Here is a 26,453-nt window from a genome sequence, read left to right as displayed (position 1 = left end):
GCAAGTGGTGTCGGTAGTGTGGCAGATGGCATGATGTTGGGTGGGGTGCGCGGGTCGGTGTGTGTGTGTGTGGTCAGTAGTGGGGTACGTGACATATCTCTACAAAACAGGGGATTTATGACAGTAATTGGCGGGAGGGGCCCATCATACTTCATTGTCACGCTTTTCAGGTGGCTCTGGAAGTCCAACCCCAACAGCACAGGGGCACACAGTTGAGGCAAGACCAGTAACGTAAAGTCCCGATATTCTGTGCCCTGCACCACTAGTGTCGCTACACAACCCCCCCAGATGTCTGTTGTATGCGACCTGGAGGCCATGGTGACCCTCTGACTTACCGGCCGTATCATGAGTCCACAAAGCCTTTCAGTATTTTTACCAAACCTCAGTCTTTTGGAGTAATTGAAGGTGCTTCAATTTTATTTGTTGTACAGTGGCTGGGTGGATGAAACTCTCCATGCTGCCTGTGTCAAACAGGCAGCTTGTCCTGTGCCCCTCCACCAGGATGCCCATCATTGACCTTGCGAGCTGGTGGGGCGCGCTTTGGTCGAGGGTCACAGAAGCCAGGGTGGGGTCGCTGTCTTGGTCCGGCGTGGTGGGGTGCCCCGTGAGCACCCGTTGGTCGTAGGCGGTGGGAGGTGCGCCGACCAAGATGGCCGCCCCCATGTCTCGCACGTGGTGGCAGTGTGCAGGGAAGATGGCGGCCCCCATGTCTCGCACGTGGTGGCAGTGTGCAGGGAAGACGGCGACCCCCACGTCTCGCACGTGGCGCTGCTCGATCCCGCTCGCGGTTTTGACTTACAGACCTTGGCGAAATGGCCCTTCTTTCTGCAGCTGGAGCAGGTAGCTTGTCGGGCCGCCCAGCGTTTCCGGGGGTGCTTCTCCAGTCCGCAGAAGTAGCATTTCGTGGACTCACGACTGGCAGCAGCCGAGGTCGATTCGCCGGCAGGTTGCGGGGTCTGCGGCACCCATGAGGCCATCGGGGGATCGCATGCCTGGAGAGCCTCGGAGTTATGCAGAGCGGCCTCCAACGTATCAGCCAGCTCCATCGCCGAACTTAGGGTAAGATCGGCTTTTTCCAGCAGCCGCTGGCACACGTACACTGACCTGGTCCCCGTGACGAAGGTGTCTCTCACTAGGAGTTCTGCATGCTGCACCGCCGTCAGCTCCTGGCAATTGCAGACCCGCACGAGTGTCTGTAGGGCCCGGACAAACTCAGCACTCGATTCCCTGGGGCGTTGTTGCCGTGTCGCTAAACGGTGCCGAGCATAGACGCTGTTTATCGGCCGCAGGTATTGTCTTTTGAGTGCGTTCATCGCACCGTCGTAGTTCGGCTGGTCTCCGATCAGCGAATAAACCCGTGGACTGACCCTGCAGAGTAGAACTCTGCGCTTTGCTACGGGGTCGGTCGCTTTAATCTCCTCTAGATACGCTTCGAAGCAGGCCAGCCAGAGTTTGAAAGCATTTCCAGCATCAGGCATTTGCGGATCGAGGTCTAATTTTTCTGGTCTCAGGGCCTGTTCCATGTTTTAAAATGTACAGCGAATAAAATTGAAGCACCTTCAATTACTCCAAAAGACTGAGGTTTGGTAAAAATACTGAAAGGCTTTTATTCGCTGTACAATACGACCTCCACAGTGAATGTCTGCCCCCGGACTGAGGGGGAGGGGCAAGGCGAACACCTTTATACAGGACTCTGTGGGAGGAGCCACAGGGGCAGTCAGCAGAGGGGTGTGTCCAGACAGGTAACCGAGTTACAACATATATACATGGTTTACCACACTGCCATAAACCTCCAGGCACCGACAACTTGCGGGTGCATTGGAAGCAGCCGACCACAACCGACGCTGAGACCGTCCGTTCGAAAACTTCGAGCTTCCGACCAGCCCCTCCGATACAGCCTCCCAAGTGCCATTGACCTTGCCAAAACAAGCAAAGCTGAGGATTCGGGGCCTTCTGCTCTGGAGATTCCGGACCACACAGTAGCAGCGGCAAGGCGAAGCAGGCATTTCACAAGTTTCTCCTGATGTTCTTCTGTACTCTCACGTCTGTCTCCATCAAATCAGAATTGTGCACGGTACCCTACTTGACAGATTACAGATATCATTCACCGGAGAGGCCACACGCATTGCCATCTTCTCCTCCTCACTTACGATTATCGATCATTACAACCTACATAAAACTACAATTTATTTCCTGCACATAGGATTATAATTAATCCTCAAAGATATCAAATTAACCAATGAAATAATTTTCTCAATAATTCTGGCTGTTGGAATTCATTGCCATAAATGCTTATTATCTCCTCCTGCAATGAAAGTCTGTGCATTCAAAGAGCATCCCTCCCTCTCTCTCAATGCCTCTGGAGGACGGTGCCAATGTCCCGGGTCTTGGGCAAGGTTTAATTGACATGGTTTGAGGATTATGTAGTTCACGTTATGATGTGTTTCTGGTTGCTCCTTTTTGCTATTTCTTGCAATTTTGATCGGGACGGACTAACTCTGTGACCCGAAGTTAGTGAACACAGACTGAGATTTAACTGAGCTGAATATGCCTGGACTGGTTGAGTGATTTGTGGTTTAGAGTTTTATATTCTGTGTTTGTCGCTTGTTTTTTTGCCATTTGCACGGTTTGTTCTTTTTTTTTTGTGTGTTGGGGGCTTGATGTTTTTTTTCTCTAAAAAGGGTTCCATGTTTTTTTTTTCTTTGTTTCGTGGCTGTCTGTGGGAAGATAAATCTCAGGGCGGTGAACGTTGACAAATGTACTTTGAATCTTTAAAATGCATTAAAATTTCCTTTCACTTCTTTCTATTTCTCAGTTGCTTGTTTAGGGAATGGCACAAAATGATTCGATGTAACATTGGAGCAAGTCATTTCTTTTTACTTCTGAGACCCAAATATTCGACATAAATATGCTTATATTTACTCGAAATCATTGCCTCGCCACGTCCCCAATTGATCTCACCACACATCAACAAACAAATGGATAATAAGTTATTCTTCTATTCTTCTTCCTCTATCTTCCACTCTGCTTTCTTACCTGTTCTCACCTGCCTATCACCTCCCCTTGGATCTCCTCCTTCCCTTTCTCCTATGGTCCACTCTCCTCTCCTATCAGATTCCTTCTTCTCCAGCCCTTTATCCTTCCAACCCAGCTGGCTTCACCAATCACCTTCCAGCTATCCTCCTTCCCCTCCCCCCACCTTTTTAAAAAATTCTGGCATCCTCCCCCTTCTTGAAGTGTTTCGGCCCGTAGATGCTGCCTGACCTGCTGAGCCCCTCTGTGTGTTGCCTTGGATTTCCAGCATCTGCAGATTTCTTTTTTCCCTTTTCCAGACGTAGACAGACCAAATGCCAGTGGAATCTCAGAACGGTTATAGCACAGTAGGCCATTCAGCCCCTTGTTCCCATTCTAACTTCATGCAAGAGTAATCCAGCAGATTTTACTTACCACCCTCTCCCCATATCCCTGCAGACTTTCCTCTCCCTTTCTTCCCAACTAAAGCAGCAGACTTGGCTTCCCGTTTACAGCTTGGCCCCCCACACAAGTATATCACTCAAGAAGCCATCAAGGACAACATTTGGGTTTCTTCCCATGCTAAATTGATCTGTGCAGAGCGACTTCAGTCGATTAGCATTGACATTTGCCAAGACAGAACAAGTGCAGAGTGAGGACTAAGCCTGAGTAACCAGTTTAGCTGTCTCTTTTATGATGTCACCAACCCACACCCTTCAGGAATCATTTCCTGGAATGAGCACACACCCAGTGTAACTGAAAATGGTCTAATCCTGCAACAGCCACTCAGGAAGATGGTGTCTGCAAACAATGCAACCAAGACGGTTCACAGAATGACTTCTTTCACTTCAAAATTACTTCATTCTTTTCTTTCAAATGTGCTTCTGCTACAGTTGTTGCCTGCGATCTACATTTTGATGGCGTGCTTTCGGGTTGACTGAGTGCTTTGCCCTCTCTCTGAGGGGGTTCAAGTGTAGCGCGCGGTCCGGAGACGAGGGGGGGGGGTGCGAACTCGTGTTCGACTCCATTTCTCACCGAGAAACGTCGAGGAAGAGTGACATCAATGAGGACGAGAGCAGGTGTTCAGCACCATCTACCCGTGTGCGAACGGTCTCTCGCTCTCCCTCCCTCTTGCTTGCTGCTCCCAGAGGAGCTGCCCACGTATGAACGGTCTTTCCCTCTTGATGCTGGCGGAACCCACGAGTCGTGGGCAAAGTCTAATCGACGCGGTCTGTGGATTGGGCTCCACAGATCACCTTATGATGGCTTCTTTTTTCTGTTGCTGCTTTGTGTGATTTTGATCAGGGCAGAGAGCGAGCGGCCTGGAGCTGAACTGAACTGGGAACGCCTGAGCTCTTTGTGATTTGGCATTTTGTACTGTGCTTTTCCCTCTTTTTTCGGCGTTTGCGCAATTTGTTCCTTTTTTTTGGTGCGTTAGGGGTTTAATGTTTTTCTTTAAATGGGTCCCATGATTTTGTTTTGCAGTTGTCCGTGAGGAAGACAAATCTCAGGGTTGTATATACCACACATACTTCGATAATAAGTGTCATTTTGAATCACCTAATGAACCCACTTAACAGTTCCACTTTGAATAGGAACAAGTGGCCTGGCTGGCCAGTCACAGCAAATCAAGGAGTCTCTCACAGGCTCAGAAATAGGCCAAGCAGTGGAAAACTTCAACTTCAGGTCAGAAAGGTCTTACACGTACCATTGGTTACACCTCAGAATTGCTTCAATAAGCATTATTATGCGCCATGTCATGTGACGCAGTCAATTATGATTCCTTGACCATGATTGTTCCCACAGAATTGGATTGCCATTGCCTTCCCCTGGGCCGTGTCTTTACAAGGTGGGTGACCCCAGCCATTATCAGTACTCTTCAGAGATTGTCTGCCTGGCGTCAGTGGTCGCATAACCAGGACTTGTGATGTGCACCAGCTGCTGATACGACCATCCACCACCTGCTCCCACGGCTTCACGTGACCCTGATCGGGGGGCTAAGCAGGTGCTACACCTTGTCCAAGGGTGACCTGCAGGCTAGCGGAGGGAAGGAGTGTCTTATACCTCCTTTGGTAGAGATGCATCTCCACCCTCCCGCCCACTTCAATAATGTTCAAAAAGCAACAAATGTCATGTTTGTGTTTAATAATCTATATTCCACAATGCACATTTAGAACATTAGTTTTACTACATACCAAATTTAGAGGGTATATTGACAGATTATGGATTCTATATAGAACAGAAAAAACAACAGCTTTTATTGCCTTTTATTCATTTCCATCTATTAAAAAATAAATGACTGTGTTGATGAAATTATTCAAACTTCATCATGCACTCTCAGAGGAAAGAGGCTGCAGATTCAAGTCCTGCCACAGAGAATTTCAGGACAAATATCTGGTCAATATTCTGGGGCAGTATTGAGGTAATGCTGCATTGCAGGAAGGGGCTGACCCTTGGAAGAGTAAACTAACACCACCCCCCTCATTCCTTTAGTAGATGGAAACAATTCCAAAAAAAAAGTGGGAACCCTAGCACCCACCAGCTCATACTTCTCACTCCCCACTCCCCTACCCTTTTACACTGGCTCTGCCCCCTTTTTGTCCCAGTCCAGATCAAGTGCCCCCATTGATCATTTCCCTCCATAGATGCTGCCTGACCTGCTGAGTTCTTCCAGCACTTTGTGGGTTGCGCCAGATTTCCAGTCTCTTGTGTGGCCAATACTTGTCCCTCAGTCAACTCCACAAGATGATCATTATCACCCTGTTGTCTATTGTGTTCTACGATGTGCAAATTGACTACCATATTCCCCACAGTGACTACAGTTCTGAAGATGTGACGAGGTGGGAAGTGCACGGAATGGCTCAGAAATCAATCAGAAGGCTGCATATTGAATATTACTCACAGCTTTAAACTTGGCATGCGTTTGATAACATTTGACTTCCCCCTATAAGGAATTGTATTGATAACAAAAAAAACAAGTAGACAGAAAATAGGGATAAAGTTCATCTGAAGTAAATTAAGCCAAAACAAGAAACTGCATGGAAGGCATATGAATCTGCAGCAAGGTTTCCATTCAAAGAAACTAAGGGATGGGGAAAGAACCAAATCCCTATGCCAGTCACAAAATCAGTGTGATATTATACGGGTTTCAAATCCTTTAGACTTTCTGGACAGTTTGTAAAACCTGTAGTTATGTTTGCCTAAGGATTTCTTTTTGTTTCCTTATATCATAGGAGGGGCCATTTGTTCCATCGAATCTGTGCTATCTTTCAGTCCCATACCACCAGTTACTTCTGTCGTCCTTTCTCTGTCACGAGCTCATCAGCTCCTCCTCACTTTACCTCCTACCCACTTACCCTCAGGGCAATGTGCAGTAAACAACCAGAACACCTTTGTGATGAGGGAGGCAACCAGATCTCCCAGGCACAGTCAAAAATCAGGTTTATCATCATTGACACATGTTGTGAAATTTGTTGTTTACAGTGTAATACATAAACAGTTACTACAAGTTACAATAAGAAATGTATACAAAATACACAAGAAGGGCAAAAAAGGAAAAAGTTTTCATGGGTCCGTGGTCCTGCAGAAATCTGATGGTGGAAAAGAAGGTATTCCTAAAAAATGAGCATGTATACTTCTGGTTTAAGATGGTGCTAACGCAGAATGTGCTTACTGGTAGATCAAAAGGCAAGAGATTTGACTAAAAACATTACTTATGACACTTTCTGAAGCAAACAATGGTGAACTATTGTCGCAGACAGTGAAGAGGCAGTGGGAGGTGAGGCTGGTTCGGGGGGATGAGCCGTGCTGGGCCATTGTGAGGCGCCACGTGTTGGAATGGGGGCAGCAGGTGGGGTTGGAGAGGCGTCGTTGCGGAGGAGTCTCAGTGCCCGTCCACCTAACCTGGGCGCAGGGTAGGATCGCTCCAAGCGCATCATGGCACTGGGGCCCCGGGTCCTACAGCGGGGCTCTACCTGGTGCTTGGACAATTTAAACGCCAGCACAGACCGTCTGGAAGCCTGAAGGTGGGGCTGATTCTACTCGCTCTCCCGTGAACGTTCATTCCATTCTCTACGGCACCCAGGCCGTGAACTGATCCGGCTTGCTGTTTGTGCCCCACTGGAGTGATGAACTGGGACCGAGGCCTGGGCCTACTCCTGCGGCTTCAGGAGCTGACCTGGGACTCAGTGTGGTTCGGAATGCTGTTGGCCTGCTTCTATTGTTCGTAGGATTTGTGGGGTTCCCCCTCACCCCCCCGCCATACAGTGGTTTGGAGTCTTTCTTTTTTTTTAATTGGGGTATTCGGGTTTCTTGCTTTGTGGCTGCCTGTAAGCAAGCAAATCTCAAGGTGAATAATTGATATATTCTTTGATAATAAACGTGCTTTGAATCTTGATTAAATGAGTGTGTGTCTTCCAGCTCCTGTACCGTACCTCCACCCTGATGGTAACAATGAGAAGAGGGAGCATCCCAGATGGTGAGAATCCTTAATGATGGATACAAATTCTGTGCAAGTTCCTCACGAAATGCAGAGGTCAGGACAGCCAGAGCTGCTGGGTCACCTGTGCCCCCACTCACATTTAAAATATCTCACCCTGGCTCTTAATCATTGGCTGTGATGGCAAATGTCTGAGTAATCCATTACGAGCCAACTCTGTAATCAAGGTAGATTACTAGAAGAGAGATCAAGTCAACCAGCAGGGCTGTAGCTGAGGCAGCAGAGACAGGATCAGCGTGGGTGTGGACCAAGTATGTCCAGAGGGGCAGATAGTCAGACAGTGTATACATATCTTGCAAACCCTTCAGTAGTTGCATAGACACCCGAAGAGCAGACTATCCGTTGGATGGAAGTAACCAATGACTCTGATAGAGGCAGATGCCAAGTTTTTAACCTCACCAGTGGGAGGTGGTGCTTTAGCACTGCTGGCCCACCACCTCGAGGGAGTCTTGATCATAAGCGGGCCGAAACTCCTGAAGACAGGTGGCAGATCAACTGATGATAGCACAGGACAGTTAACATCTTAGTCCACATGTATTTTTAACTCTATGAACATTAACTCCAGTGATGCTGCATTACTGCGTTCCAATTTTTTAATATACAATTTTAAAACAAAACTTAGTATTAGAAATATGAGGTCATTAGCAGATTTTTACTGCTTCTCTTTCAGTACTAGTGGTATAACTGTAGCAGGTACAAACTGTGCCTGAAAGAGCGTACCATTAACTACAGTGAACAAACACGCTACTAACTTTCCAAACTACCACTGGGATGCAAGTTAGTTGAACTTTACGCCTTCTACTCTTCGTGTTACTGTAATTAAGGTCACTAAAATCATACTCTTTAACTTGCATTCTTTTGAGCCACAAGATCATAAGATATGGGAGCAGAGTTAGGCCATTTGGCCCATCGAGTCTGCTCCACCACTTCATCATGGCTGATTCATTTCCCTCTCAGACCCAATCTCCTGCCTTCTCCATGTAACCCTCAATGCCCCAAATAATCAAGAATCTATCAGCCTCTACCTTAAATTATACCCAGTGGCTTGGCCTCCAAAACCGCTTGTGACTTCCACAGATTCATTACTCTCTGGCTAAAGAAATTCCTTCTCCATCTCCGTTCTAAGTAAACGTTCCAAGGCTGTGCCCTTTGGTCCTAGACGCCCCCACCATCAGAAACATCCTCTCCACATTTCAACATTCGATAGGCTTCAATGAGATCTCCACCCACCCCCACCTCCTCATTCACTGTACGGACAAGGGAATTGTAAAATGATAATTACATCATAAATCTCTCAACACTTACTTGAGATTTTTGGGATTAAAAGCATTTTTCACCATTTCAGGTTTAGCCCAAGGAAGAGCAAACTCAAAGCATTATGGGAAAGAAACCAACACTCTTCTTGCCCATCAGTTGTTTCCATAACAAATGTATATGGGCACATACCAAACTTCCATTAGAACAGAATAATGTTCACATATACTCACCGCATAGCTTTATTACCATTTAAACAAGGTTTAAGAAATTTTTAATGCATTTTGTTTTGGTTGAAATTGAAAAGACCAAGAAAAACAGGTATAGTATGGATAACAACAGGACACTCAAGGAGGTGACAACAAACAAATAAAGTCAAAGTGGGGGGGAAAAGAAGAGTTTGTCAGAGCAGTTTCCTCAGTGAACACATGGAGCCTGGTGTGTCACAGATGAACATGCAGATGAGAAAAATCAGAATCAGGTTTAATATCATTGGCATATGTAATGAAATTTATTGTCTTTATGGCAGCAGTACATAATAATACAGATAAACTGGATTGCAGTAAATATTATAATGTAGTTAAATTAAACAGGAGATTAAAAAATGTAGTGAGGTAGTGTTCATGGGTTCAATGTCCATTCAGAAATCGGATGGTGGAGGGGAAGAAGCTGTTCCTGAATCACTGAGTGTGTGCCTTCAGGCTCCTGTACCTCCTCCCTGATGGTAGGAATGAGAAGGGGGCGCGTCCTGGGTGATGGTGGTCCTTAATGATGGACGCCACCTTTTTGAGGCATTGCTCATTGAAGATGTCCAGGATGCTGGAGAGGCTAGTGCCCAGGATGGAGCTGACTGAATTCACAGCTTTCTGCAGCTGACTTCGATCCTGAGCAGGAGATCTCCCCGCTGACCAGACAGTGATGCAGCAAGTTAGAATGAAGAGGCACCTCCTCAAGAATCTCCAGAGGCAAGCATGGAAGTAGGAAGAGCATCAACTCCATAGTGGGGCTGCCCTTGGTTGTCCCAACAGAACAATGAAAGGAGGATAATTGGAACAAATGGCTACTTCCGTTAAGGTCACAGATGTGACCTTGACAAGGGCTCTGACAGTGCAGCAGGGGGGGGCAGAAAACTAGCCAACAGGGATTCAAGTGCAGAGAGATCTATGGGCTAGATTTTTTTTGAGGGGAGAGTCTACATCAGATTTGAAAATGAAATCCTACTGCTTGGAAACACTTCTCAGCCCACTGAGTCTGTGGCAAGCTTCAAGCACGATTTACACTAATCTTACTTTATCTCCTTTAGCTTTAGTTTCAGTGTCCCCAGATTCTAACACGTGTAGCAGTCAGTGGCAAAATAAATCATCGAACCACACGTTTTTGGGATATGGGAAGAAACCCTCAGTCACAGCGGGCAGGTGCAAACTCCACACACACAGGAAGTCACGACTGAACAAGGTCGCTGGCACTGTCAGGCAGCAGTCTACAGGCTCTGTGACCTAAAGTCAGGCAGTGAGAGTGAAACTTACACCCAAGGCCCAGAAAAGATGATCAAACAGGTGCACCTCGGGGACAAGATGAAAACAAGTCAGGAGATAGGATAGAATACAGAGAATGAGCATTTGGAGAGAAGCAAGAGAAAGAAATGGGGGGGAGGGGGAAGTGGAAGAGCTGAACAGACAAGGAATCACAACACCATGAAATAAAACAAACTCAATATACTCACTTAAATATGCATGACAAAGTTTTAAAAAAGCCAGGGGTTATTTTTGCCATTCGGGTCATACTTTGAATAATGATCAGTTGTATCGGTGATTAATACAACCTAATGTAGGTTCTGGAGTGTGGGGGGTGGGGGGAAAGGGAGGGTTTTGGTGCAGTACAGAGAGGCTGGAATTTTAAATTCTACTGCGATTTGTCTGACCAACATTTTCATCTGAATTGATCGAGAACATTACTTTATCTAAGCCCAGCTCTTGAGTGGAGGAATGCAAATCCTGTGGAAATTACGGAAATGTTTCCGAGAATGGAAATGCTTTGAAATCAATCTGAAAGGCAACCATGCTCTGTGCTAACCATTCAAGACGATTGCTAGCCAAACAGAATGCACACAAAGGCACAAATTCTGACTTTCTGTTCATTTTCTTTCCTTGAACCAAGTGATGCTATAACTTGAGGCGTCTGACAGGCTCAATGGCTTTAAACCTGCGTAAACGTAGGCAGAATTACAAGGGTGACGTGGCAGCGCAGTGGTTAACACAATGCTTTACAGTGCCAGCAATCCAGGTTCAATTCCTGCCACTGCCTGTAAGGGGTCTTTATGTTCTCCCTGTCACTGGGTGGGTTTACTCCATCTGCTTCAGTTCCCTCCCATGGATCAAAGACCTACCGGTTGGTCCTTGTAAATTATCCCGTGACGAGGATTAAACCGGGCGATTGCTGGGCAGTGCTCTATCACAATAAATAAATGATTGGGTATATTTAATTGAACATATTTTATTTGGGTAATTTGGTATCATTATTATCCCTCTATTGAAAATTCAAAGTTAAATAACATAGATAGTCAAGTTAAGGGAATTTTAAAAACTTTCCAGTAACTACAAGCAGAGCTCCACTGTCCTGAAACCATTGGGTTTTTTTGCTGCTCCCTCAACAGTTTCAGTTTTTGTTTAGAAGTCTGAAAATAAGTGCCAATATTTCCCCTCCTCCTTCCAAATAGTTGGAAATCACCTTTGATTTAACAAGTTTGTAAACAATCCTCAATCTAAATCTACCTACCATTTTAAGGATACCCCAGACAGAGCTAAGGATACTCATAACCAAGATCACCCTCCTGTATCTATAGAAAGACACCACAGTACCACAAATGTGAAGAAATTCCCACAGGATATAGGCCAACCGGGTAAATCAAGTTAACTAACAAAAGACTTGCATTCTAAAACAACAGAGCTAAAATAGTTCAAAGCACAAACCGCTAGAGAGACGACTCAGGTCAGGCAGCATCAGTGGAGGTGAAGGAATGGTCAATATTTCAGTTTGAGCTCTACAATCTACATGGGCACTGCAGTCCTGATACAGGGTATTCGTCCTCCCATCCTTAGTGGTAGATGACGTGGACACCAGCCGACTCCTCATTCCTCAATAATTCTTTAGTCTTGACCGATGTGAGCTGTATGACATCGCAGTCGGGTCTATCACATCCTCAACTGATCTCACCTAGCACCTGCGCCAACCCAAGTGGAAATCCAGGTGGACCTTACCCAGGGATTTGATGAGAATTTGAGATGTTCAGAAAGTTCAGAGCAACAATTGGAGCTTTGGGTGAACAGCTTCAAGTTCCTGGGCATGAACATCTCAAACGATCTATCCTGGGCCCAACATACTGATGCTGTCACAAAGAAAGCACGCTACTGGTTCTACTTCATTAGGAGTTTGAGGAGATTTGGCATGTCACCAAAGATTCACTCAAATTTCTATGGACCTACAATGGAGAGCATTCTGACTGGTTGGAGCCTCCAAATGCACAGGATCACGAGAGCCTTCAGACAGTTGTAGCCTCAGCTAGTTCTATCATTGGCACAAACCTCCTCAGCAACAAGGACATTTTCAAGAAAGTGTCATCCATCATTAAAGACCCTCACCATCCAGTACATGCCCTCATCGTATTACTACCAGAGAGGAGGTACAGGAATCTAAAGACCTACAGTCAACATTTGGAGAACAGCTTCTTCCCCTCCGCCAAGGTTCTGAACGGACCATAAACACCACCTCGCGACTTGTCTTTTTCACTATTTTTGTAACTTATAGAATTTTTTTTGCTTTGCACTGTACTGCTGCTGCAAATCAACACATTTCATGACATTTGTCAGTGATAATAAATTTTACCCTGACTCTTCTTCAGCCAGCTCACCCTGTGGGATAACCTGGAGATTTTCACCCCGTCATTACGGTACACAGGGAGACAAGTCAGTCCATCATAAATGGATGGCCACTTACCTGAACCTGTTAAAAGCTTTCCCCCCTCCAGGCACTTTCTGATCTGAGTAGAATTTCCAAACATTTTCTGCTATTATTTCAAGTTTCCCATATTCAACTTCAAAATCCAGTATTTTTGCCTTATTCCTTTAACAGAGCTATCGAATTGACCCCAGTCTGATGCCACCCTCCAAAGTACTACAATGTTTTTCCTCTTGAAAGCAAGGTCAGTTCTTTTAAACGTACAATCATGTTTCCTCCATTCCTTAAGAAAAATCATTTAAAAATTCACTGCTTAGGGTAAAAAGTTATCATCTCACCATTTACTCTAATCAGACGCTAAATAAATTTCCTTTGGCTATCAGCTCACATCAGTGCAACCAGCTTCTCTTCATTCAAAATTCTTTAAGGGAATTACTAGACACTTCAAAATAGTCATCTTCTTAGCTACAGGTATTCCAGCCTTAACACAGAAGCTGATTATACTCAAAATCATTCCCATCTGGAATTGAAATGAGCTGCAGAGAGTTGCAAACTTAATCAGCTCCATCATGGGCACTAGCCTCTGTGGCATCCAGGGCATCTTCAAGGAGTGATGCCTCAAAAAGGCAGCATCCATCTTGAAGGACTCCCATCACCCAGGTCATGCCTTGTTCTCATTGCTATCTTCAGGAAGGAGGTGCCGAAGCCTGATTCAGCGATTCAGGAACAGCTTCTTCCCCTCTGCCATATGATCCCTAAATGGACATTAAACCCGTGAACACTACCTCACTTTTTAAATATATTATTTCTATTATTTGCATGATTTTTAATCTATTCAATATATGTATACTGTAATTGACATTTATTACTATTATTTTTTTTCTTCTTCTATATTATGCTTTGCATTGAACTGCTTTGTTGCTAAATTAACAAATTTCATGAAACGTGCCAGTGATAATAAACTGGATTCTGATTATGAATTTTCTTCACAATTTGGGCAGTCTTTCTCGGGTGTTGTGCCCTGAAGAGGACAAGAACAACTTTGTATTTTACACCAGTTATTGTGCAATTTGCACTTAGTCAAAAAAGGCACAAAACCATTGTCAATGACAAGAGTCTCTGCCGTTCAACATTCAACACTTGCAGGCTGACTTATCAGCTTAGCAACAATGCACTTTTGCTCTGCAATGCATAAACCACAGGATAAACAGGCAAATGAATAGATTGTTATCTTGGAATGCCAGTGACTGTAGATACGCATGCAAACAGATATGCCAACTATCAGTAAAGATGCAAATACAATGAGCAAATGACCTCCAAATTTGTGTCTATATAAATGTAAATTGCATTTCAACTGGTTTCTTAGTGATTTAAGACAAGTAGTTCTTCATAATCATATCACTGATGGAAAATTTGCAATTGATTTGGCAACACTTTAGTCTATAAATCCACTTGATTGTGCATTAACTCAACACTTCTGTAATCATTAGCAAGTCAAGGATGCACAAGCAGGGATATAATTTGCATGGAGAATAGCATGGCAATCACATTTAAAATGTTATACAGGCAATTGAAACATTTCTTTCCTTGTTAGTCTATCATAAAAATGTGCTAACAGAAAGTATCAACTGGGTTAACAAAACCAAAATGGACGATGAATGGATTAACATACATAAAAAAACTGGCAGAGTTTCTCTGAGGATACAATTGGGAGAAGAGATATGGAAGTCTTCGATAAAGTTTCATTAAAGTGTGCAAATTAAAAAACACTTGGGATTTGAGAAATTATGCCAGCAGACTCCATGCAGGAGGCAATGGGGTAAAGAGATTGGACTTGTAGACTTGTCAGTTCAAATTGGCAAAAAACACCTCCTCTACAATGTTCATTAGCACAGGAGTGCCACAGTGATGTGTACCTGCTCTACACCTTTCTACTATGAACGTGTGACTAACTACAGCCGTCAACCATCAGGCTCTTGAAGAAAAGGGGATAACTACACTCATTTAAGCACCCTTACCTTGACATTTCAAGCTCGTTAATTATTACTATTTATTTATCTGCATTTGCAGAATTTGTTTACAGTTCCTGAAATTTATAGATCCTGTTTACAGTTACTGTTCTATAGATTTGCTACATATGCCCGCATAAAAAGAATCCCAGGGTTGTATGTGGTGACATACATGAACTCCAATAAATTTTACTTTGAACTTTGGATTATAAAATTATGAGGGGCATAGACAGGGGGAAATATAATCTTTTTTTTGCCCCCAGGAAGGGGAGTGTAGAATTAAAGAGCACAGTTTAAAGTGAGGCAACTTTAAAGGGAATCTTTCACACAAAAGAGGCGATCAGCTGGAACGAACTGTCTGAGGTGGTGTAGTAGATGATGTAGTAGGTGGTACAATCTTTAAAATGTATTGATAGGAACTAAGATAGGAAAGGCAGAGGAGATACAGGCCTAATGGATGCAAATGAGATAAGTGTGGATAGGGGTCACAGTCTGCTTTGATGCAGATCGATAATGCCCATTTTGGTGTTATCCTGATCAGTGTTTGGGTCTCATCCATTTATTTTCCCAATGAGGAAATCAAATGTAGTATTTCCAAGTTCACTGACGACATGAAACTGGCCACGGTCAGGACGACTATGCGAAGAGACTTAAAAATGAAACCTTTAGGCAAGTTGAGCGGGAAAATACATGGCATAGGAGGTCATGTGATGTTGGGTAAATGCAATGTTATTCACTGTGATAGGGAAAACAAAGTCATTCGTTCATACCGACAGCAGAGTAGTGTAGTAATTAGCAAAACGCTTCAGAGTGCAGGTGACTCTGGTTCAATTCCCAACGCTGACTGTAAGGAGTTTCTACGTTCTCCCTGTGTGTTTCCTCAACATGCTCTGGCTTCCTCCCACCTTACCTTCCAAAGACATTCCAGATGGGAGGTTAATTGGTCATTGCAAGATATCCTGTGATTAGGCTAGGGGGATTAAATCAGGGGGATTGCTGGGTGGTGTGGCTTGAAGAGCCAGGAGGGCCTATTTCACACTGTATCTCAATAAATAAATACATTAATTTCAGGGGTTCCCGACTGGGACCCACAGACCTCTCGGCTAATGGTAGGGGGTCCATGGCATAAAAAAGGTTGGGAACCCCCGGTTTAACTGAAGAGAGATTGGGAAATGTTGAAGAACTAAAGGACCTGGGGATCCTTGCACACTTGTCAAGGTAAACAAACATGCAGGTAGTTAAGGCAGGTCATCAGACTTATCCCTTGAATAGGAGGACTGATAAAGGAGGAGTGATTAGGTTCCCTAGTCCTGCACTCACTAGGGTTTAAAAAGAGAGGAAACCATATTGAAACAAAAAAAATCATACATAGCTCAACAGGTTGAATGTAGAGAGGATGATTATCAACAGTTTAGGGAACTTAGAGCCAAATTTCAATATCACAGTATAAGATTGACACGAGGACAAATGTCATGTACCTGTGGAATTCTCCACCATATTGTCAGTGGACTTTAAGTTGGTAAAGATATTTAAGAGTGAGATGAATATCTAGACACAAAGGGCATCAAGGAGTACACGGAGAAGGCAGGATTATTAAATTGAAATAGAGGATAGGCTTTGATTGTATTGAACGGAGAAGCAGGCCTGAAAGGTTCAATGGGCAATTTCTACTCTTTGCCACATGCAGAGATGTGTCATTGTAAGACCTTAGAGGCAGAATTAGGCCATTTGGCCCATCCAGTCTACTCCACCATTTCCTCATGGCTGATCCATTTTCCCCCTCAGCCCCAATCTCCTGCCTTCTCCCCATATCCTTCCATGCCCTAACTAATTAAGAATCAACCTCTGCCTTGAATATGCCCAATGACTTGGCCTCCATGGCAGACTGTGGCAATGAATTCCACAGATCCACCACTCTCTGGCTAAAGAAATTCCTCCTCATCTGCACTCTAAAAGGACGCCCCTCTATTCTGAGGCTGTATCCTCTGATCTTGGACTCTCCCATCCTGGGAAACATCGTCTCCACATCCACTCTATCGCCGCCTTTCAAAATTCGATAGGTTTCAATGAGGTCACCTCTCAGTCTTGTGTTTAAGGGTCAACTTAGCAAATCTATAGAAGAGTAACTGTAACTTGCATATGTAGAATGTTTTTACTGAAAGGCATGCATGATGTCCCACCCGTTCAAACTACAACACCCCAATAACCCAAGTTAAAGGAGATAATTTTTATTGAATCCACTCACACACAATAAAATAAAAACATGCAGGTTTTAGCATGAGGAGGGCTTTATGCTTTGCAACTGTTTCAACAAAAAATCTTTAATTTGTGAATTATGCTTCCAATATTTTTTTCATAATTTTCATCAGGGTGTTGATCACTGAAACAAAATCAGCGTTTGGAACAGACTGCTCCAACCCAGGCAATGGCTAATCAACCACCCTGGTGAGATCAGAGTCCAGACTCCCTGAACCAGCCATTCTGACTGGTCAATCATTACCAGTACCCGGGGATTAAAGTAGTTGAGGCAGGAAACTGCCAGGGTATTGTCTTGGCTCCAAGCACATCATCTGAAACCATGATAACTCAGAAGAATGCTTTTATTATTCCCCTTTATTCTTCAAGGTCAATAATGTCCATCTAGCCAACTCCTACAAAAAGGTTTGCTCTTATAAGGCAATTATTATGCCCCCAAGTCACATTCACCTGTACAAGTTAGGAGGATACACACTCAGTAGCTGCTTGAGTAGGCACCCCCTACTCAACGACTTGGCCTCCCCAGCCACCTGTGGCAATGAATTCCACACATTCACCACTCTCTGGCCTAAAGAAATTCCTCTTCATCTCGTTCTAACTGGCAGTAAAGTGGTGACTGAGTGTATGTCTGGGGTCCTCTGTTGCTGTAGCCCATCGGCTTCAAGGTTCAATGCGTTGCGCATTCCGAGATGCTCTTCTGCACACCGCCGTTGTAGCAAGTGGTTATTTGAATTAGCGTCACCTTCCTGCCAGCTTGAAGCTCTCAGGACATTCTCCTCTGACCTTGCTCACTCACCAGGCATTTTCACCCACAAGGACTGTCGCTCACTGAATGTTTTTTTTGTTATTTTGCACCATTCTCTGTAAGCTCCAGAGGCTCTTGTGCGTGAAAATCCCAGGCGATCAACAGTTTCTGAGATACTCAAACTACTCCATCTGCCACCAACAATCATTCCACAGTCAAAGTCGCCTGGATCACATTTCTCTCCCATTCTGATGCTTGGTCTGAACAACAACTGAAGCTCTTGACCACGTCCGCATGCTTTCATGCCTTGAGTTGCTGCCCCATGACTGGCTGATTAGACACTCGCATCAACGAGCAGGTGTACCTAATAAAGTGGCCACTGGGTGTAGATAGGATGATGGTGAAAAACTTGGGCAGAAAAGTCTATGACAAGAGGGTATCGGCTTACAGCAAGGGATTTGACAATTTGCTTTCCACCCCAAGGGTGGCTGAAACCTGGAATGCACTGCATGAAGTGGTGTTGGAGGCAGTGACTGTCTCAGAGCATGAAATGCAATGGTTTGGAAGGCTATGGGTTGAATAAACATAGAAAACCTACAGCACAATACAGGCCCTTCGGCCCACAATGCTGTGCCGAACATGTATTTACTTTAGAAATTACCTAGGGTTACCCATTGCCCTCTATTTTCCTAAGCTCCATGAACCCCTCCAGGAGCCTCTTAAAAGACCCTATTGTATCTGCCTCCACCACTGTCGCCGGCAGCCCAGTCCACGCACTCACCACTCTCTATGTAAAAAACTTACCCCTGACATCTCCTCCGTACCTACTTCCAAGCATCTTAAAGTTGTGTCCTCTTGTGTTAGCCATTTCAGCCTCTGACTATCCACACGATCAATACCTCTCATCATCTTATACGCCTCTATCAGGTCACCTCTCATCCTCCGTCGCTCCAAGGAGAAAAGGCCGAGTTCACTCAACCTATTCTCATAAGTCATGCTCCCCAATCCAGACAACATCCTTGTAAATCTCCCCTGCACCCTTTCTATGGTTTCCACATCCTTCCTGTAGTGAGGTGACCAGAATTGAGCACAGTACTCCAAGTGGGGTCTGACCAGGGTCCTATACAGCTGTAACATTTCCAGTGCTCTGGAACTGAGGAAAGGGGGACTGGCATAAATGGGTTGTTAATGGCAAGCAAAGGGGGAGTCCATTTCTGTGCTTTATGGTTCAATGACTGTTTATGAAAAAAAGCTACCAGCTACGCACAGCTCCAATCACACATCCTGACTGGAGCATAGAGGGACTCGGGGATCCGTATACAATGATTTTAAAAAAGTGCTGGAACTACTCAGAATAGAGAAATGAGAGTTGATGTTTCAGGTCACACTTGTCAGGAGAACAACCACAAAATGCTGAAGGAACTCAACAGATCAGGTAGCATCTATGAAAAGGAGTGGAACAGTTGAGGTTCCAGGCCTGGATGCGTCACCAAGATTGGAAGTGAAGGAGAAAAAAAAAACAGAATAAGGTGGTAGGAGGGGAAGGAGGACAAACTATCAGGTGATCTGTGGAACTAGATGTGGGTGAAGGTAGGTGGGTGATGGGGGGGGGAGATGAAGTGAGAAGCTGGGAGGTGATAGGTGAAAGGTAAAGGGCTGAAGAAGGAAGAATTTGATAGTAGAGAAGAGTGGACCAGAGGAGAAAGATAATGGGGCGGGGCACCAGAGAGGTGATGGGCAAGTGAGAAGGGGTAGGAGGGGAGCCAGAATGGGAATGAAAAAAAAGAGAAAGAGAGGGGGAAAAATTACAATTGGAGAAATCAATGTTCATGCCTCTGGGTTGGAGGCTACCCAGGCAGAATGAGATTTGCTGCACCAACCTGACAGTAGCCACACCAGGGCAGCAGAGGAGCCTGAACATCTGTCGGGAATCTCTTTAGAACCTGCTACGCTATTGGGCTCAGATTTTCAAAATCAAGACATTATCATCAAAATCACGGAAGCTAAATACACGTTCCAACAGAGCAAAACTATATACCGATACAGAATCGAACCTGCACACCAATGCCCAAACTTTACTCAAGGTGACCTTAGACATGCCCATATTGTTAACGATACGGATATTTCTGCTAGTGACTCTGTACACTGCTACCCGAAGTCAGCAGAGCTCCCACAGATCGATCAGCATTGGGTTAATATGGACTAAAAACTGAAGCACTTTCAGCGCGCTGTTAAAGGAGGCTGGTCCTACAGTGATGTGACAACGTGTACTTGTAAACAGGGAGCCACGAGGTGAATTGGGAATTGTACAGACGGTAACACAGCAGGACCCTGGGCAGCTCAGTTGTCTATCGGTCTGCCCTGAAATGGGCAATCTTACCATGGCGTCCAGATTTTTGAAGTCGCACAACCTCCTCTGGACTCGGGGACGGAACGTCTTCTCGTCGAGCGGCTCTTCCAACGCATCGCGCATTTCCTCGTCGATCTCCTCCTCCATCTGGATCAGCATTGGGGCCAACATCCCGAACTTGGACCCCCGCCTGGCCACCTCCAGCAGGCACAGCACGAAGTTTTTCTCGTTCTTGCGGAGGACCAGGTCGTTGGTCTCGAACATCAGAGCGTCCTGGATGCCCAGGTCGTGCCGGCACCAGTCAATGAAGTTGGACACGTTGTCCCTGGCGATGAAGGAGCCGGGCTGCACGTTCTTGGAGGCGAAAGTCACCCCGTTGCGGGGAACCTTCATCCTTCCGGCCGTCTCCGGCCACTTGTGCTCAAACTCCAGGGCAGTCTGGTTGACGTTGTTGGCGTGTTGGGACAGAGCACATCCCGTCTCCAGTGTTTCCATGAAAGAGTCCACGTGTATGTCCAGATCGTACAGGGCGTTGAGCCACTCGGCCAGGTCCTCCTTCATAGCGTACAGATATTCCTCGCTGGATCTGAACGGGCGGATACTCTTGCTGGCCGCCGACTGGATGTTCTTCTGCTCCGCCATATTCCTCAACTAGCCGCCGGCCCCTCCCCTTGTAACTCGTCCGCGCTCCTCGCTCCTTCCCCTTTAAATTGCTGTGTCAACCCGGGCTTCAGGTGATTCGCCCCGGTTAATATCCCCCGTCCTTGCACAACGAGGGTTAGTTCCAGATTGGACGCTCGGATGGATTCCTGCCTCTCTCTCTGCCCGCTGAGTGCCGTTCTCGGTCTGTTCCCATCGCGCTGTGAGCCTCTCCGGTCCACGCTTCCCGACTGCCGCGCCGGCCGGTCTCAGATGGAGCCCTGACCAGGGATGACTAGTTTCTTCTCAGATGACTTCCATCCCCCACCCGTGACTCCCTCCTCCCTCCGCATCGGAAGAGCAGAGCACCCGCCTCCCAGCGAACCAGACAGCGACCCACCTGGCGAGCCGCACACAAGCGCAAAAACTCTTTTACCGACTGCCCATCCTATCGAGTACGCGGCCCGGTAGCCCGCACGGCGTGTTCTCCGCTGCGCCCGTTCGCACCCCTCACGCTCCCTGCGCACTCCGGGTGGAAGCGCCAGGTTTCCGGTTGCTCCATTATTTTCGCCAAGCTTTCTCTCCCAGCTGGGTCTCTGTTTATATCCTGACTACTTCTGTCTCCATGGAAACCGACCACTTCCCCCCCCCACCCCGGACCTCCGCCCACATTCGCAGGGCTCTTACACGCCCAACTGAGAGAGTGTGTGCAAAGTTAACAAATGCCGACCAATCTGTCAAAGACGAGGTTAAAGAAAATCGAGCTTCCCGTTAGAAACAGTTAAATTATGTGAACGCGTTGTTAGTTAACACGTAGATATTTTGGCCCTGAAATCTGCAGTGATGTAATTTGCTGATCCTGTGTCAGGGATCTAGATTGGTCCGCAAATCATTTGCAACAGTCCCATTACCTCACTGAATTGCTGGGAACAGTAACGCCACTGCAGCGCTTGCCAATATTTTTAAGGGAGTTGCCTTAATTTGGTACCGTGAGGATTGGCTGTATGTCATAAGGTATAACACAAACTGCAGACATTTACTTTATGAAGATGGAAAATACAGACGTTAGCTCAAGGGAGCTTGCTAAGAATGAGGGGGAAAACAACAGTATTGGAAGGAGAAAGGCAGGCAGGGCCTTTCATTTTCAGTTAGATACTGGCCTGTAGGCAATTGTACTTCATACTTTATTGTCGCCAAACAACTGATACTAGAACGTACAATCATCACAGCAATATTTGATTCTGCGCCTCCCGCTCCCTGGATTACAAATCGATAGTAAATATTAAAAATTTAAATCATAAATAGAAAAATGGACAATAATGTACAACATTATAACACTAAATAATGCAATATAATTGGGAAGGCAGAGTCCATAGTGCACAGATGGCTAGGAACAGATGGAGTATTAAGCAGAGGCTGGAGTCTGGGAATGCGGATTTGGCCTTTAAAAAGACCGAGAACATGGGACAATTGCCACGAGATTACCCTGTCTGAATTGATGCAAATTAAGATATAAAGGAAACGTCATTATCTTAAATATACAACATACATACTTGACATAAATATCTGACTATCGCTACATCATTAGACAAGTGTTAAATTTAGATGGACTTGTATCGGGGCGGGCGCCCCGCTTCGTCCCAATTGTACTTATAAATTGAAGCAGTATTGATTACCCGCGACACCATATCAGTATTGAAATCGGTGTATGAAAGAGAGTGGTGGTATTAATTTTCTTCCAAGGGCTTCTCAGCAAAACTTAGTTGTTTTGTCGGGATGGGTAGGTGAGTTTTCAGATTCACTCATTTGCAAGGGCTGGGGGCACAGTTTACAATTCCGGAGCAGTCCCGATTGATGCGAAATAATGCAGCAGTGTCTGGATTACCGCTAGTTTACTGCGGAAGTACGCAGGACTGGGAGGTCCGCAGATTGTGTCGAGTTAGCAAACTTCAGGACGGTAGGGCGCCGTTTAGCGAGCTCTGGCTACAGGGCCCTGCGTGTTCTGCAGGATGTCTGCTGAAGTCCGCCGCTGGAAGGGATTTAAGTTTTTAATGGGAGGAATATATCGTGGAATAGAAAGGAGAAAGATTGTGGCCTGAGACCATTTTAATTGCATAGAGGCAGGTCACTGTTAAAGTGAATTAATCCAGTGTCATTTAATGTTCGTAAAGGGTGTACTAAACTGAGACTTTCAATAACAAAAATGCACAGGAATAAGGAACGGGTTTAGGCAGGGTTTGGGGTGCGCGATACCCACTGGTTCCTTCTTAGGAAGGACGCTGATCATTGCAATTCTGTGGGTTCTGAGGCCGCAATTGAAAAGACTGTGGGAACAGCACACGCTTCCTCAGAAGGGGCAGGAGGTGCCCGACGGGCCGGCGGGTGGTGGATGGTCCGACCGGGGGCTTTGTGTGCGGCCCGCTGCATGGACTGACCATTCTGAATGCTCCTTCCCATTTTTGAATGATGACGGGCCAGGGCTGGGATTGTTGGATTTCTTGATTATGTGGAGAGCCCAAGTGTCGGTGTATTCTGATTGTCCCTCCTTAAAAGCAACTACTGCATCATATACTGATTAACGTCGTCTAAGTCAGTGCAGGATACTGTTTTGGTATACTGGCACTGCAGCTGTGAGTTCCACAGGTAACGTAGAAAGGTCAGTAACATCGTGAAGGACCCCAACCACTCCGCTCATGGACTGTTGCCCCCACTCCCGTCAGAGAAGAGGCTGTGTAGCATCCACGCCAGGACCAGCAGAGTCAAAAACAGTTACTTTCCCCAAGCAGTAAGGGTGATCAACACCTCCACCCACTAACCTACTCCCCCGCCACCACTACTATATCATTTCCTGTCAGAGTCGCCCTTATGTACAGATACAGTGATAGGCCTTATTTCAGCAATGATATGAGAAGTAAACACCCTTTCCTGGTGGTGCCAAGAAAACAACCCCCACCTCAATGTCCAAAAAAAAGAGTAGATCGTGGATTACAGGAGGAATGGAGACAGGCTAGCCCCTGTTGACATCAATGGAACTGTAGTTGAGAGGGTGAGTAGCTTCAAGTTCCTCGGTATACAAATCACCGAGGATCCAAACTGTGCATACCGGCTGTGTGGTGAAAAAAAAGCACAATAGCTCTCCCTTCATCTCGGACATCTTGGGCATGAGTCCCCAAATCCCCAGGACTTTCTACAGGGGCACCATCAAGATCATCCTGACTGGCTTTACCCTACCCTCAATCTCAGGGCACTGCAGAGAGTGGTGCGGACAGCAGAGCGAATCCGTGGACCGGGAACTTCCCACTGTTCAGGACATTTACAGCAGCAGGTGCGCAAAAAGGGCCCGGAGGACCATCAGGCATTCCAGCCACCGCAACCACAAACTGTTTTCAGCTGCTACCGTCTGGCAAACGGTACCGCAGCGTTAGGGCCAGGACCAACAGGCTCCGGGAGAGCTTCTTTCACCAGGCCATCAGATTTATAAATACACATTGATCTGATTGCATATTTGCTTGTTTGTGTGTGTGTGTATATATATATAAAACAATTATGTATACAACCTTGGTGTTTGGGCAATATCCAATTTCCCTTCCTTATTGTTTGTGCATGCAACGGAGACGCAATATAAAGATTTCTTATGTTGCGAAATGGATGTAAAAATAAAATTATATTTCTAACTCTAATTTCACTCTTGTATCTAGTGTCACTTTATGTACATATAATCCTATGTATTTATATTTATTGTTTTTTTATTATTGTGTTCCTTATATTACCGTGTTTTTATATGCCGTATCGGATCAGGAGTAACAATTATTTCATTCTCCTTCACACTTGAGTACTGGAAATGACAGTTAAGCTATCTTGGAATCTTGTACAGAAGCTAGTATTCAGTTTGCGTTGTTTCACTGCAAAGGGCATGAGCTGCGAACAACAGCGCCATCTGGTGTTCATTCGGAGTTATGCACTGAGAGGCTGTTGGATGTAAAAACATTTTCTATATATTTAGGCAGCTGAAGACTGATTAATGTTCTTCTTTTCAGATCTTCGATTTTTTTTTTCTTAACACTCATTTTGGCGTTCCCTTTTGTAACACGATACTGAAGATTGAGCACAGTAAATATTTTTATTAACTTAAAGCAGAATTTCTTACTTTCAGGATCACTTAGGATGTTGGCTGCATTGTAGGGCTGGAAGAGAAATAGCAGGCAGTTATTCATTAATAGTCATTTATTGAGGAAACAACGATATTTATAAGGTAATGATGGTGGTGTGGAGGTTAAATTACCAGATTAGTAATCTGGAAATTTGGACAAATAATTATCGGTGTGAGTTCAAATCCCATCACTACCAGTGTGGAATTAAAAGCCAGTTAATACTCTTGAATTCTGGGAGAAATGTCAACCAGACACACTGACCACGTGAAGATATCTCAATTGTAATGAAACCCTATTTGGTTTACCGATGTCCTGGAAAGGAAGAAATCATCCATCCTTACCTGGCATAGCATGTGACTTCTTGTGGTTGACTTTAAGAAGCCTCCTGAGGTGGCCCAGCATCTTGTATCTGTTGCAACTACACTACATCACAACTGCAATGCTTATCAGAGATACTAGACAGAGCGCCCATTGTCCACCTAGCCAACAAATATGGCCAAGGTAAAGTCACTCACAACCGAGCCAACCCTGCAAAACCCTCCTTTGCAAATACCCCAGGATTGCTATCTAAATTGGGAGAGTGATCCCACCGCTGCTATGGTAATTTCTATGGAGAATTGCTAAGATTGTTGAGAGAATACGTGTTGGCATGTGGCCAAGTGGTTAAGGTGTTCATCCAGTGATCTGAAGGTTGCTAGTTTGAGCCTTGGCTGAGGCAGCGTGTTGTGTCCTTGAGCAAGGCACTTAACCACACATCGCTCTGCGACGACACCAGTGCCAAGCTGTATGGATCCTAATGCTCTTCCCTTGGACAACATCGGTGGCGTGGAGAGGGGAGACTTGCAGCATGGGCAACTGCCGGTCTTCCATACAAACTTGCCCAGGCCTGCGCCCTGGAAACCCTCGAAAGTGCAAATCCATGGTTTCATGAGACTAATGGATGCCTATTGTTGAGAGAATAATAGATAGATTTGTGTAAATGGTCTGTGTAGACCGGATAGGCTAAAGGGTTTGTTTCTATGCTGTAGTTCCCTATGACTGTGACTAAGCATGCACGGGTCTGATGTAGTAGTATCATAAGATTATGCCTTGTAGTCAATGCACCAGACAGCTTCATTACATTGCTTGTGTATGTCTTGCACCATTGGCAGGATAGCCCCATTAGAGTTGGTGGTGTAGTGGCTTATAGACAAGAGTTGGGTTTCTCAATATTATAGGTCGTATGGCATCAGGTTGAACATTGGCAAGGAAACTTAACCTTGGTTGCAAGCTATAGTCCTCCCTCTGCTGATGAATTTCTTGTCCTCCATACTAAAAAAAAAATCAGAATTACTGGAAGTACCAAGTGCATAAAATAGCTTGGTATTGCCATCACTGACCTTGCTGAGTCTTGAATGAAAAATTTGCCACACTGCAAATGAACAATATGGAGGGTAAATCTCCTTGACCTTATTCTCCCTAAGCCAGTGCATCTGACAATTATGGAAGTGCCCACAGCAAAGTTCTCGTGGAAACAAACTCCCATCAAAGAACGGAGAACACACCCCAATGTGTGGTTTGGTGCCAGAATTAAGTCTTCTTCTCA

The 26,453-nt window shown here is 45.4% G+C and overlaps 1 protein-coding gene across 2 annotated transcripts in view; it reads right to left on the bottom strand.

The window, feature by feature from the left end:
- The window catches only part of gas2l1 (growth arrest-specific 2 like 1), a 110,200-nt gene extending 88,886 nt beyond the window's left edge, over positions 1-21,314 (bottom strand). For both annotated transcript variants that reach the window (XM_072247688.1, XM_072247689.1), the window contains exon 1: positions 20,109-21,314. In XM_072247688.1, coding sequence (XP_072103789.1) covers positions 20,109-20,720 — 612 coding nt within the window. In that variant the 5' untranslated portion in view covers positions 20,721-21,314. The remainder of the gene's footprint in view (positions 1-20,108) is intronic.
- Positions 21,315-26,453: the final 5,139 nt, after the last annotated feature.

The sequence above is a fragment of the Mobula birostris genome, chromosome 31 (genome assembly GCF_030028105.1).
Source record: "Mobula birostris isolate sMobBir1 chromosome 31, sMobBir1.hap1, whole genome shotgun sequence".
Classification (NCBI taxonomy): Eukaryota; Metazoa; Chordata; class Chondrichthyes; order Myliobatiformes; family Myliobatidae; genus Mobula; species Mobula birostris.
This window is presented reverse-complemented; position numbering and strand designations above follow the sequence as displayed.